We start from the raw sequence: 14,351 nt of genomic DNA, 5'->3' as shown, positions 1-14,351 counted from the left end.
AGAGGGCCCTTGTAGAGGACTCAGAGGAATTCCAGGAAAAGAATAAAAAATACAAATATATGACATCTTAAAGTATCAATATATCGAATCCTAACCCCTGTATCATAATACTTTCCATATCATTTTAAATATGCAGCCATAGTGTGTGTGTGTGGTCTTCCTCTCTCTTCTGAATGTGTTTCTGTTTTATTGTATTATTGATTGTTTGCTCCTATGATCATTTGTAATTGATTGAGCAAGTGGAGCTGGAGGGTTGAGAGTGGGCACTTGAGATGCTGTCGTTTCTCAATAGAGGGATTCTGTGTGTGTTGTTTGCTAATGAAAAGGCATCAAAAATTGTTTTAATTTTTACAACGTTATAAGACTCAATGGGCCTTAAACTATCTCTGTGTCTCTACAATTTTGGTGCTAACGTTTTGTTGTTCACTGTCTGCACGGCACTCCCCTAAGACAGTGGTTCCTAAACTAGGAGTCGAGACACCCTGGGGGGGTCATGAGACACAGAAGCAGGGTCCCAAGATGATTTCAAGGAATCAACTACAATTTAGAAACAATGATCAAGATCACATTTTATCCACGATTGTTCCAAAGCTAAAAAATACCAGTTGAATTTAAATAAAAACATGGAAAATCGTCTTCAGCCTTTTAGTGTCTCCATGTGAGAGACAAAGAAATGTGTTTATTATCTGGGAAACAGTTATTGATTTCTATCAGTAGGTCTTTGTTATGAAGGCTGCTTGACAGTTCAATGGGAGAGACACAGTTTTGCCTTCATGTACTGTAGGAGCTGGTGAGTGTTAAGCAGCAGCCGAGCCCCGGCCCTGGCAGCATTGGCAGTTGTCCTCCCAGGGCTGGTTGTCACCCTGAGGGACCAACAGGTGTGTATGTGTGTGTTTGTCTCTGGAGAGGCTGCAGCACAGACATGTCCAGTGAACACACAGAAACCACTGAACCGTTGACTCAGGCCAAACAAGCTGATGTGTGAATCATTCAACCGTGCAGCGGGGCAGCTATGACTCTGGGCAGCTTTTCGGGGAAGGGTCAAGGTCGGGTGTCATTCCATGTTCTAACTCAACAAACAGATTTTGAAGCGAGTGTGTGTATGTGCGTGAGTGATTGAAGAATAAAGACCTTCACCCTGTGGCAGTTTTAGTAGAAAAAATAGATGTGTCTGTGGCCACTCACAGACCAAATTAAATGATAGACTGGCGTATCTGTCTGTCACTAAGCAACCTTCCTTCCTGTTCTCTTACTGACCTTGACCAGAGTCTTCAGCTGGGGAGATGTAGGCTGCTGAAGCAGAGACAATAGCTGAAGTTAAGTGAGAAATGTTCTAGCAGTTGTCAGACAGTGCACATTAATGATGACCAACCCAAGCTTGAATTATACGCAGGACATTTACGCTCGTTTTCACTCCATAGAATATTTATTCTAGAGGAAAGATTTGGGCCAAACCATTAAAAACAGCACTAGAGACTGTCATTCCCTCCTTTACTAATAATCTATTACTATGCTACATGCTATTGTCAACTAAATTGCACTGTAAGAAGGACCCAAACTACCGTGCCTGCACTCTAATTATAGTGATGAACGTTTCCTGGCATCATATAAAGATACGTCCTCTGTTCTTGGAGCCTGTTTGGTTTGGCGTTCTCCTGCAATAAGTCTGAAACTACCCACACAGCACTGGTACACAACAGCGGGGCCACATCACCACACAGGCAGACTCTTGAGGCTGTGCTTCTTTTTTACTTTCCATGTTATCTGTGAGTGAGATAACAGAAAGGCTGACGGGGCCGCAGAGTCAAAACAGACGGACACGGTGGTACGATGTAGGAGCTGGTGGTCACATCTTGTTTTAATAATACTGAGAAGCAAGTGTCTCCGGGAGGTTTTACACAGAAAGTTGTGTTTGTGACGTTTTATCTTTCATTAGTGGAAAGAAAACACGGACAGAGTAAAGAAAACACTGACAGCTGAGCTCCTTCTCTCTGTTTTTCACATGACTCAAAACAGGATGTCATATTCTTCCTGGGAGGAAGTACATCCAGCTGATTAGACGTGCAATAGAGATAAAGATCAAACAAACACAAACACACAAATACTCCAGACTAGATGAAGCAAATTGTATTGTATTGATTGTGGTCACCACTTAGATTAATTAATTAATTAATTAATTGTGCACATGCACGCAAAAACCAAGCACGCACACAATCGCACAAAGAGTAGCATTACTAATGTCACTGTCCTCTTAAAGTGGTTCTGTTAACTCTACAACACACACACACACACAAACTCTGCTCGCAACTTCCCACAGATACCTCCAACCTCCCCCTCCCCCGTTATCTCCCAAGGTCACGTGCTCAGACAGGAAGTAGCTGGGTGAGCTGGATCTTTAACCCCTGCAGTGCTTAAGAAAACAAGAGGAGACTTGTATACATCTGCGTTTTTCTGGGGGTCACACATCTCACAAATATGTTTTGGTTTGCCTAAAACTGCTGTTATAGAAGAGAGCCTGATAAAAGGAGGCTGGCAGGATACTCCAGATTCCTGATAAGCAACCGTCTGCGTGTGTGTGTGTGTGTGAGACAGAGCGAGATAAGGGGGATGGAAGGCAGCAGGCGATGGCTGACACAAAGCATCCCTAATCCTTACACCCCTGCTGACCCCTCGGTGCCTCCCTTTAACCCTTTAAATTATCTCTCTCCTTTTGTCATAAGTGCCCTCATGCCCAAGGCAAGGTGGTCTAAACGCTATCAACTGGCCAATTACAGACACACCGAGGGTGATAAATACAAGAGCAGCACATGGAGCCCGGAGAGCGAGGGCATCAAAGCAGACATGAAGATAAAGAGAGAGAGAGAGGGGGGCGCATGACAGGAAGCAGGTTCAAGCCCAGTATTTTTCCACTATTTTCCACTGGGTGTGTGTGTGTGTTGATCAGATGACAGTCGACCAAATCAGGCACATTTTTTCATGAACTATCGCTTCGAGTGGACTTGCAAGCAACTTTTCGGCTTTAAACTTCATTTTAGAATAGGCAACGATTTATTTTATTGACAAGTGTACTTACATTATCCAAAATGTTTTCCAACAATCTTAAATCTCCAGTTTCATTCGAGGTAAATGGACGTTTCATTCTGGTCACCACCACATCTGGTTTATCTCTGGCTTGTGCTACAACTTTCCGGACAAACAACTATTGGCGAAGCAAAAACACACAGCTAGCCAAACAGCCATTTTTCCCGACCTCTGTTTGTATTGGTCACTTGTAATGGATCGTGATTTTTCATTGCCAGTTTGCCGCCTGAGGTGAATACAACTCTACCCCGTCAGCTCATCATTGATTTGTGCCTGAATTGGGTCATGTAGATATTCATCTGAAACGGTGATGAAAACAACAACTTCCCCTGATCCCTTCCCACGCTTCTTCATGATGTCATCAAATCAGGTTTTTTGTTATAGCTTTGATTTAAAAAAAAACCTAGGGGCGTACGTTACATATTGTTGGTTTCTCTTATCTCTTATCATGTTTCCATATTGGCTTGAACATAACTATGCAAAATTTAGCAACTGCAAGTAACAAATTGCTTAAATGTCTCGAGTCATTGTTTTTATCATATGTTTGTTGTCGGCTCAACTCCAGTTCTTTGGCACATCCTGCCTTGCTCAATCAGTGTTTGTCTGATATGCAGGCCTGCACATGAACAAAGGTGTGATAGTTTAAAAAAAGCTGAAAATCTGAAGCTACTGATTACGAGAAACTCTGAGTTCAGTGTCCGTGGGGAATAGCTCTAGCATCTGTACGGCCTTTAAAGGACAAGCAGTTTGTCTTTAGTTAGCACAATTTGATTTAATTAAAGTGTTATCAAAAAACTGCTCTGCTATTATGGGCTCTCCATTGTTCTCATCCTTATCAGACCTGGTCATCATCCAAATATTTCATCAAGACATTCTGTTCCTTCAACCATGTTTGTTTTTTCTGTGGTCATGAGCTTATCCATGTCTGTACTCGCCTCTTCCTTGTTGTCACCCTCACATCTGTCGTTCAGCAAACCTTAGTGAACCATCGAATGATCTCTACGTCTTTGTTGCACCAATGATCCTTTGTCACAATTACAGATTTCTATAGCTGCACTTTGAGTATTGACAGTGCGGTGAATGATTTATCACTCAGGCGGTATTTGGTATGGACCATTTAAAGACCGATGATTAAAGTTCAATGCATTAAACCCATTTAAGATGGTCAACAGTTGAAAGAGGCAGACGATCAGCTCTTCTGGTTTCAAACACTAATCTCATATGCCGATTTTACAACAAAATTAGGGAGTATGTTGATACGAATGCATTGGAAACCATCGTTATCTTGACACAGGTGCATTTTGAAGAAAAGAAAATCTCTGTTAGCTATGGTGAACGTACAGGTCAGCCTCTCCTCTCTCGCCATCTGTATTCCCCACGTCTCCCCACCGCCCCTGTGCAATAACATGGCAAAGCATGAACAAGTGAAGCACAAAGGAGGAGCAAATGGAGTAGAAAGGAAGTCTGGTGCATAAATTATCACTTTGCTAGACAAGTCACAACAAACTCGCGCAGAAGGAAGCCGGAGTGAATGGCGACATTGTTCGGCGCCACGTGGCCCACTTTTCCCTACCTCTTCCTCCTTCCTCCATCCTGTCTGCCCCTAGCCATCATCTCTTCCTTCTGTCTCCAGCTTCCTTCTCCCCCCTCCCCACTCCTCTTCTCTCCAAACAGTCCGCGTAGCCAGAACATTGTTTTCGTCTTTGTAGCAGCGCGGGCAAACAGCCATCCTTAAGTCCGACTATTTTTATCCCGGTGTGTTACTGAGGCGGCAGGAAAGCAAAAGTGGCTGTTCGCTGTTCAAACTTGAGCCTCTCGGCGATTCCTTACTTTTTAATTATCTTCATCTACGCTCTCCCTGCCGTCGTTTCTTTAATGCTGACAAGTTTGCACACAGTTTACACAGATCCTATCATAGGAATTGGAAATGTAGTGTGTTACCACTGGAATCCATGCTGTGTAATCCTTGTAGGTGGCCTCTGTGACCTACTTACACACACAGCTCCCACAGTGAAGTTGGCTTCCTCCCATCTTATTACATGTAATACGGTCGTGTTGATAAACACTGAGCTTCCTATTAGCATTTGGCCACTGGCTGTTGAGAATCCTCCCTCTTTGTACCCTTAGGTCTGCTTCTTTCATTCCGCACAGCCTCTAATTGCATTATCTTTGTCTCAGCTCTTTCTGGACACAAATCTGAAACTCACAGTCCCAATGTTTCATTTGAATCAGATCTGAGGTCAGTCACCTTAAAATAAAAGCTACGGACGCGTGACTCAGTCTTTTAATGAGTAAATTCTTTGAGGGAACTTCCAAGAAACTCTAACTTCCCTTCTTTGTCTCCTCAGTTCCCCTCTGAAGAGATATTTACAGTAGCAGCGATAATAGGACTTTTTTGTTGTAATGACCTACTTGTGTGTGTGTTTGTATAGCGTATGTTTTTCCGGTGCTCTATTTGCTATTTGATCTGTTCAATCCTGCAGCCACGACACAGCTCTCTGTGAGAGGAATAGTACTATGACACACACACACACACACACACACACACACACACACACACACACACACACACACACACACACACACACACACACACACACACACACACACACACACACACACACACACACACACACACACACACACACACACACACACACACACACACACACACACACACACACGCACACACACTGCTCTCATACTGTCACATCTCGTTCTGCTCGGTTCTGCAGGCAGCCTCCAGACAGACATTGTGTCTCTCACAGTGGAGGTGGTGATGATGGTGTGTGAACCGTACTTGTTAACCCGTCTGGAGGGGTGTAATTAAACTTTTAGAGACCACAGAACAATGAGTCGGTATCCCAGTTCACAGACTGTATTTAAAGATGGACGATTCATCCCCAATGGGAGTGATGTCAGCATTCTCCACAGCATCATCATTAAAGCCTCGTTTTGACTAAAATGACTCAGAACTTTTAGTCCCAGGAACTCTTTTTTTCTTGCAGACTGTTGTTCACCTGTTTTTCCACCGCTCTCTAAAGACTAGGTTACTAGGAGATAAGCCTGCTGATATATGGACAATCCACGGCTACAGCAATATGTTCACCTCCAGTCCACCAGGTGGCGGTGGTGCTGAACACTATACAGCCCTGATGAGGTTATACATTAACTTTATCAATACAGGTCCGCAGTTTCCAATTCCCTCTCAATATCAGCAAAAATATTCAGGAGTTCCTCAACTTTCTTCTATACAAGTTTTTAAAAATGGTGGCTGAAATAAAATGCTGGAGAACTCTTACCAATCAGGTGTGTTTAGTTCTGCAAGCCCCACCCTAAAGGCTCTGGGTCACTTCGTAAAGCAGGGATTTATTTTTAGGGGTAAAAAAGATATCCCCGGACATTATTTCAACCCTGGTCCATGTGGTGGAAACACAAAGAGTTCCTCCAAAGGTTCCTAGCCCTGGGGGGGAGTTTCTGCGGTCGAAGCATGGCCTAAAAAAAACCCAATGAGAGGCCCATCCCTCTAGTAGAGAGTGGAAAAGCTACGGTACGCAGCAGGGAAGTTGTTCTGAAGGATGTGTTGGTGAAACACGTTACTGCACTGCAGCTGCTGCAGTATCGTGTGTCAAACACCTAAACACATGTAGATTGGTTCTGTATGATCGCCACAGAGATTTGCAGTTAAGCAAATCTGTTACCTCCACATCGCTGCTTTGTTTAGACGCCTGCAGTGTGTGTGTTAGGAAGTAACTGGTAGCCGTCTTTTAGTCTGGATCACATCTGTGGCCAACAGTGAAAAACCCCCTCCAGTCTCCAGACTAGTTCAGTAAGTCCATCTTTGTTTTGGAGATCCTCCCCAGTGATTCCCCGCTTTCTTTGTGTCTCCTCTCTGAAGCTTGTCTTCCGGCCTTTTTCAACATCCCTCCCTCGTCCCCCTCGTCTCCCTCCTCTCCCTCACTCTTTTGGGCTGCTTCACTCAGCTGCTCCCTCTTCTCAACATGCTTCTTAGCCTCTTTACCTTCCTTCCTCTTGGCGTTCCCCTTCCCCCCCTCACAGATTTGAGTCTCAAATCGCTTTCACGTAAGCCGCATTAAACTAGTATCACTTATTATTTCCGGTACATTGAGCAGCAGGTACATTTTATTTATTTTTTAGCATGTAACGGCAATTAAAAGCAATATAGAGCCAAGTTGGTATTTCTCTTTTATTTCCTTTCTGATACTAATTCAATGTGGACGTTTAAGTCAAATCATTTTTTCAATCAATACACATGAACACCCCACCACTGGAAGTCTTTCTTTCTTCCTTTCAGTCATTCTAGCATGTAGCAGCACATGTTCTGCTGATCAGTCTTTGTGTGAGACTGGAGTGTGTGTGTGCGTGTGAGGGAGACTGTGTGTAAATCAGATAGCTTCAATATGTCTGCAGTGTAAGCATGTGTGTTTCAGTTTATGTTCACCTTAATTTGTGTGTGTGAGTGTGAAGATTTGTCCCATTGTTGCTGGAAAGCCTTACTCTCATCTTTTGTGTGTATGTTTTGGCACATTTTTGTCTGCGTTGCTACTTACTGTGTGTGTGTGTGTGTGTGTGTGTGTGTGTGTGTGTGTGTGTGTGTGTGTGTGTGTGTGTGTGTGTGTGTGTGTGTGTGTGTGTGTGTGTGTGTGTGTGTGTGTGTGTGTGTGTGTGTGTGTGTGTGTGTGTGTGTGTGTGTGTGTGTGTGTGTGTGTGTGTGACTCTGCTGACACTAAGTCTGTCTGTCACCTCCAATCTCACACATACAGACTGTCCTTCTCTGAATTTAATCCTTATACCCCACCCTCTCCAGACACACTCTCACCAAGACACACACTTCATCCAGCGCAGACTTATTAAAAATAATTTTATAATTCTTTAATCTGTGTGTGAGTGAGGTGTGTATAACAGGCAATGTGTGTGATGTCGAAGGAGTTCTCAGGACACTAAAAAGCTACCATTTGGTTTATGTGACACACACACAGCATGCTGCCTATGAGTCTAGATGACTTTGAGAGAGAGAGCGTGTGTGCTGGAGTAGGGGGCAGTCGGGCAGGTGCAGAGACAGCTGGTGTGGGCTACTCTAACCAAGGGGGAGGACGAGAGCAAGGGAGAGAGAGCGAGATTCCAAGAGAATGACATGAATATAGGGGAGCGGTTGAGCTGCAGAAGAGGGGTAAATGAGTGTTTGTACGAGTGTGTATGTGGGTTTCTGAGTGTTTGCATGAGTGTGTGTGTGTGTGTGGTTCTGCGAGTGTGTGTGTGGTGTTGCCAGCGGTGAAGCGCTTTGATGGAACACACTGAGCTAGTGTGTGTGTGAGACAGATGGAGAAATGGAGAACGTGTGGGAGACTATTAAACCACTTTTAATACGGCAACAGATTAATCAGACAAAGCATTGATCGCATGAAGAGAAGGTTTGAGGAGAAGGAAGGAAGGGAGGAAAGAAAGAGACGAGACATTAAGAAAGAAAGGAAATAGTATTAGCATATTTCAGTGATGGCTTTAATAAACAGTATCAATTCAATAAGCCTTTTATATAAGGGGTCATTTTATTAGTATCAGGCAATAATTGCTGGGCTTAAATTTGAAGTCTGCGTTTTTCACCTTTATTTGCTGTAGCTTTTCCTGCTTGAATGTGAATTACACGAGAACTTTAATAGTTTCTGCTCAGCTCTAAAAACGTACGATTATTGAACTGAGCAGATTTCCCCTCAAGAGATTTAGAAGCCAACGCTGACAAGGCAGCAGTGTGACAACCAGCAGTTCACAAGGAAGAACAAATTAATGTTACGCATATTTATTCTATGGATTCAACGGCATTTAGTGCAAATCGACATCTTATCAATATTACATGTTTAAGGTTTATGTCTAAATATTCACCTGGTGCCAAAAACAAGTGCCTATGTCTGGAAAGATCAATACCACACTTGTACGTCAACAAAACCCCCACAATTGGCCGTTTGTGCATTTCGACAGAGCCAAGCTACCCGCCAGTCCTATGTCTTTATGCTAAGCTAAACTAACTGGCTGCTGGATTTAGCTTCACATAGGCAACACAAGGTTGAATGAAAACTAACATTTTCATATTACTATAAATTAAATTAAACGGATATGTATTGCATTTAGCTTGACAGGACTTAAAAACCCACCTCTCCAGTCTTATAATTTAATGTTTTTATTATTTAAGCTTATTCTATTATGTTTCACCAACGTTTTACTGATGATTATCCGAATTCTATTGCCTTCACTTTCTTTTATTGTCTCTTCTATTATCAATTTGTTTATTCTCTTTTTAACTCATTTTGAATTCATTTTTACAATCCTGTGTTTTGTCAATCACATAGAAACTACTTTGAATCCAATTTGAATTGTTTGAAAAGTGCTATATGAATAAAGTTTGATGGATCTGTTTGATTTTGAGTCATCTTTTCCCCGCGTCCTTGCTCAGTTCTCCTTATTCGTGACAGATAACCGTCTACCTGCCCGTGTCTTTGTCTCTTCTCTGTCATGTTCTGTCCAACATGTGGAGGTAGGACACCGCCCTCTAGTGTTCACAGAAGAACATACACCAGCAGTTGTACCACGTTAGAAATGCCAGTGCTGATCTATTTGCAGGCGACCACATAACATAAACACAGGGACTAAGAATAGAGCGGATGATGAGGACTTCTTTCCACGAAGGAGCTTCTTACGGGGAGCGGTCACTTTTGGTTTCTCGGGAACCGTGTTAACTAACCAATGTGTTTTTGTTGTCTCTATGTGTCCTCACGTGTCCTCTCCTCTTCCTGTCTGTGTTGCAGGAGGAGGCCATCCCAGAGCTGGAGATAGATGTGGACGAGCTGCTGGATATGCCCAGTGACACTGACCGTGCAGCCAGGGTCAAGGTAGGACACGGAGTCTACCTTTTACAAATGAAAAATGCAGTGCAGGTCTGAAAGCATCACACAGCATCAATTCATACCGTCTTTATCTCTTTTACAGGAATTGGTGGTTGACTGTTACAAACCTACCGAGGTAACAAATCCCTCTTCTTTTCTTCCGTCTGTCTGCGCCCAAATCAATGTTTTAGTTTCTGACTCCATGTGCTCTGTCCCTCCTGTGCCCCCTCGTAGGACTTCGTCTCAGACCTGCTCGACAAGATCCGAGGGATGCAGAAGCTCTCCACGCCTCAGAAGAAATGATGGAGTCCCTGCTCCTCCTGCCCTTCCTCCCCGGCATCCTCCCGCCTCCGCCCTCACCTCTCGTCTTCCTATCCTTCCCCATTCTTTTTTGTATTCTAACGTCAATCTTCTTCCATTGAGGATATTTTTTGTTCCTCATGTCGTTAGGCCCTCTGTTCTTATCCCCATTCTTGTTTTTTTTTCTCCTCTTCATCACATCCTCTTCTCTCTCGTTGCCTGGATCCAGTCCCATTAATCACTTTTATTTCAGATTTTTCTGACATCCCCTGTTTATTTGAGGAACTTCCTCTGTAAAATACCATCAGCAAAGAAAGAAAGAGCTCATAATTGATCGAGAGCAAGCAATTCATCAGCCCTGATACCAGGCGCTCGCCTTTCCTCCTTCACCCTTTATCCGGCTCTGCCTCTCCCTCATCCAGCTCCTCCATCTGTCGGAGGAGGAAGAGGAGGGGAGCACAGAAGAATCCCATAATTACTGGGAGCAGCCGAGAGTGGGAAGAGCCAGAGCTGGCAGAAGCCAAGAAACTAGTGGATGGGTGAACGCTGGACGAGGGTTCAAAGGAGGAAGCAGCCAATCTTGGCTCACGTCTCAACCAATGAGACTCCTTATTTTATTTGTAAGAGATTTGAAACCAGCCACCCACCCCAATTCTTACGCTGCTTTCTTTTTCACTCTGAGGGCGTGGAGTTAATATTCACTTGACTTTAGATTTAACCTTTTCGAGGTCAGTACAGCAAATTTTCCACCTTAAATCAAAGGTATTTGCTACAGTGGTGCATTTAATGACTTTTTTTCCGTGTGTGTCTGTTGAAAAAACTGCACTGTCATTTTGCGAGGAAAAACTGAACCTCTGACCACAAGGAGTATTGTACGGTGTATTTTTAGTCCAGCGAAGAGGCCAATTTGATCCTGGGCACGATGGTTGTACCCAAAAGAAAGTCACTGGTTGGCTGCGGTGGTCATCTACAGAAATGAATGGTTTTAGGAGTAGGAGTAGATTCTTTTGGGTTGGGCGTGTTTGACTAGATTTTAAATTCTTTCCTCGGATACGTAGGTCTGTACAAAGACGGCGATTTAGAAGCCCTGCGTGTGTGCGGCCTGCACACACACGTGTACGTCTGTGTGTTCAAATGCTACGTGTGTGTGTGTTGCTACATAATGTACAGCAACATTCTCGTGAGGGTTTTTTCCTGGCCTGTATATTCTGCTGTTCTGTACGACATATTTGAATTTTAGAAGAGGACTGGTTCCTGTTTTATTTTGTTAGTTTTTTTGTTGCACACACGCTCACACTGACAGTCCGACAGGGGGACCTGAAACAAAGCTGCCTTGTGTTTTCTTTTCTTTCTTTTCTTTCTAACAACCCCTCCCCTTCTCTCTCTATTTCTCGCTGTTTCCCCCCTTTCTTCGAAGAAATCCTATAGTCCACCACGTGGTGTTGTCACGTTGCAGCGGTCACGTGTCTCCTGTGCGGACACTTTTTGTCCGCCTGTCACATCAGTGGAGCCACCAACTAGACGTCGGAGTGGGAGCGATGGAGGCCGCTGCTTTGAATTTGAAGCCGTCTAAATGCACTCATCCCTCTTTTCTTCCGTTATTCTTTCTCATGCACTCACACAGACTCACACAGACACACACACACACCCTTGGGGCAGCGGAGACGCATTAGCAAACACAGCTGCCTCTTACACAGATGTGAACACACTCACACACTGAGTGCAGAGTATAAGGACAGAGTTGGAGAGCGAGTGGTCCTTAGCTGACACAAGATCCGCGTCCCTGTGCCGCCAATGCCAATCATCTCGAAGAATAAGCCATCTGTTTCCCATCCTGAGCCAATCAGATTGGAGACCGAAGCCTGTTGGCCAATAGGAGGAGCGGTGACATCCGCCGTTACCAATTGCTAACACCTGCGGTGACAGCAGACCTCCACTGTCTGCCTCTTTCTCTCTCAGCACCAACACACACACACATAAACAAATACACACACACACACACACTGGCCCATTTTCATCCTGCTGCTCTGTCATTTCCCTCTCTCCTCCATTCTCCTCCCTCTGTCCACCCTCCCCTTCTATCCTTTCTTTCTTTTTTTTTCTTTTTTGAAAAACAGATGTTGCCTTAGGTATTATTTATGTTACACAAACCAAATAAACGGGAGACATTCATTTTGAAAACTGCGACATAAACGTGTGTTGCTGAGCAGAACTGCGGCATGTGGAGAATCTCAGATCTACAGTCGCTCCTTTTTCTCTTTTTTCTTGAAAAACAAAATGAGATTCTGGTGTTTCTTTTTGTAGAAGTGTGTGTGTGTTTAATACTTAGGCCTTGATACAGTGATTTTGTTTAGATAAAAACCAACGTTCTTTACATTTACATTGAATACTGGTCTGTTTTTATTGTGATCATGACACTTCTTGATGCCGGGCCTTGGATTATTATATCTGAGCAGAAATCCATTCAGATTAATGTTGGTGTGGTTGTGTTTTCTCCTTCCTGGTTGCACCTCCAAACCCAGCATCGTCTGCAGAGACATTGTGATTGGTCGGATCGTAACCATGTGAGCTCAATCCTCTCAATTTGAATGGATTTTAATTTCTAAATCCAGTTTTGGATTATACCTTCTTAGACTGTTATTGAGCGGTCGGTTTTTTTACTGTTGGGGGAAAATTGCAAAAAAAATTTAATGATTATATATATGCTGATTATTATCATTGAGGCTAAACCATGTGGATTGAAGGAGCGGTGGTATTTTTTTGGGACAATGATTAGATCAAACCAACCAACAAATGTAGCAATATCAACAACAGGTCTTGTTTTTGCCCAATTTTGTTACACTTTTATGCAACTTTAATAAAAACATGTAAAATGGACATTTTGTTTCTCTCTCTCTCTCAATTTGACTGTTACTTCTGTGTAATTTTCTTTGCCATCTATACTTAAAAAAAAACAGAATCCTTTAGATACATTTTAAGGACTAGCAAGTTTACACCACATGAAGAAGTGCACTACAGAAATGATTGCACCTTGGGTTTCCTTTTATGATGAGTCAAAATGTCGGCCATGACAAGCCCCTGTTGTCCAAATGAAAAGAATTCCAACAGTATTATTTGCATGGCTCTTGAGGTTAGCCTTACTTTAGTGCCATCTTGTGGTCAATGACAAGTATGGCAACTACATTTTAAATACAGTACATGTGGGGTGATGATAGGACACCGTCATCTAGTGGTCATGTAAGGACATTCACCAGCCATTGAAGGTACAGTACAGAACAGAGACAGAAATGCCATTTAGAGGAGAAAACACAACATAGACACAGACACTAAGGATAAAGGGCCGGTCATTTTGAAAGTTCTTTTTAGTAAATCTTATTCTGTACTAACCACATGGTGGTTAAATGGGAGCCCAGTCCTGTTCATGGACAGTCATTGGTGATGACAACGTCCCAGCAGGAGAAGAGAAAAGAGTCTGAACCTTCTCCTGGTATCAGGTGTGTGATCACAGATCTACTACACAGACTCTTCCTCGATAAGAAATTTAACTTTTCTTTACTTTATCATAAAAAAATGTCAATAAAATCAACTTAAAGGCCTTTATATATATACGTTTGTTTTTAAATTATTTTTATTGTGTTATTTATCAGTTTGTCTTTATTTTGTAACCGGCTAACTTTTCCAACATTAATTTTTCAAATATTAAATTATATTATATTTCTTTGTTTAACAAAGCCTAACCCTTATTTTATATAACAGTACTTTACATTTTATTATATTATATTACGTTGAATTACATGATAATATATGTATTACATTGTATTGGTTTATATTATATTACATTATTATATTATATTGTTTTAAAATGATTTACATATATTAAATGATATTACATTACATTACATTATGGGGAAGATGTAATACTATCCAAAAAAAGCCAGATGCGCGCTTTTCGTGTTACCTCCTCCTTATTGGCTCAATGCGATGAGCCCTGGCTACAACCTGAGCGGTGATTGGCCCCTGCAACGCGCTCTGGCGTTCTGATTGGACGGGCGACGCTCACCGGGGACGCTCGCT

The 14,351-nt window shown here is 42.8% G+C and overlaps 1 protein-coding gene across 2 annotated transcripts in view; it reads left to right on the top strand.

Moving 5' to 3' along the window:
• Positions 1 to 13,154, top strand: part of ppp1r14bb (protein phosphatase 1, regulatory (inhibitor) subunit 14Bb) — a 33,889-nt gene extending 20,735 nt beyond the window's left edge. For both annotated transcript variants that reach the window (XM_061066269.1, XM_061066268.1), the window contains exons 3-5: positions 9,900 to 9,983; positions 10,081 to 10,113; positions 10,212 to 13,154. In XM_061066269.1, the coding sequence (XP_060922252.1) occupies positions 9,900 to 9,983; positions 10,081 to 10,113; positions 10,212 to 10,280 (186 nt within the window). In that variant the 3' untranslated portion in view covers positions 10,281 to 13,154. The remainder of the gene's footprint in view (positions 1 to 9,899; positions 9,984 to 10,080; positions 10,114 to 10,211) is intronic.
• Positions 13,155 to 14,351: the final 1,197 nt, after the last annotated feature.

The sequence above is a fragment of the Limanda limanda genome, chromosome 22, assembly GCF_963576545.1.
Source record: "Limanda limanda chromosome 22, fLimLim1.1, whole genome shotgun sequence".
NCBI lineage: Eukaryota > Metazoa > Chordata > Actinopteri > Pleuronectiformes > Pleuronectidae > Limanda > Limanda limanda.
Note: the sequence above shows the minus strand (reverse complement) of the source record. Positions and strands in the feature narration are given on the sequence as shown.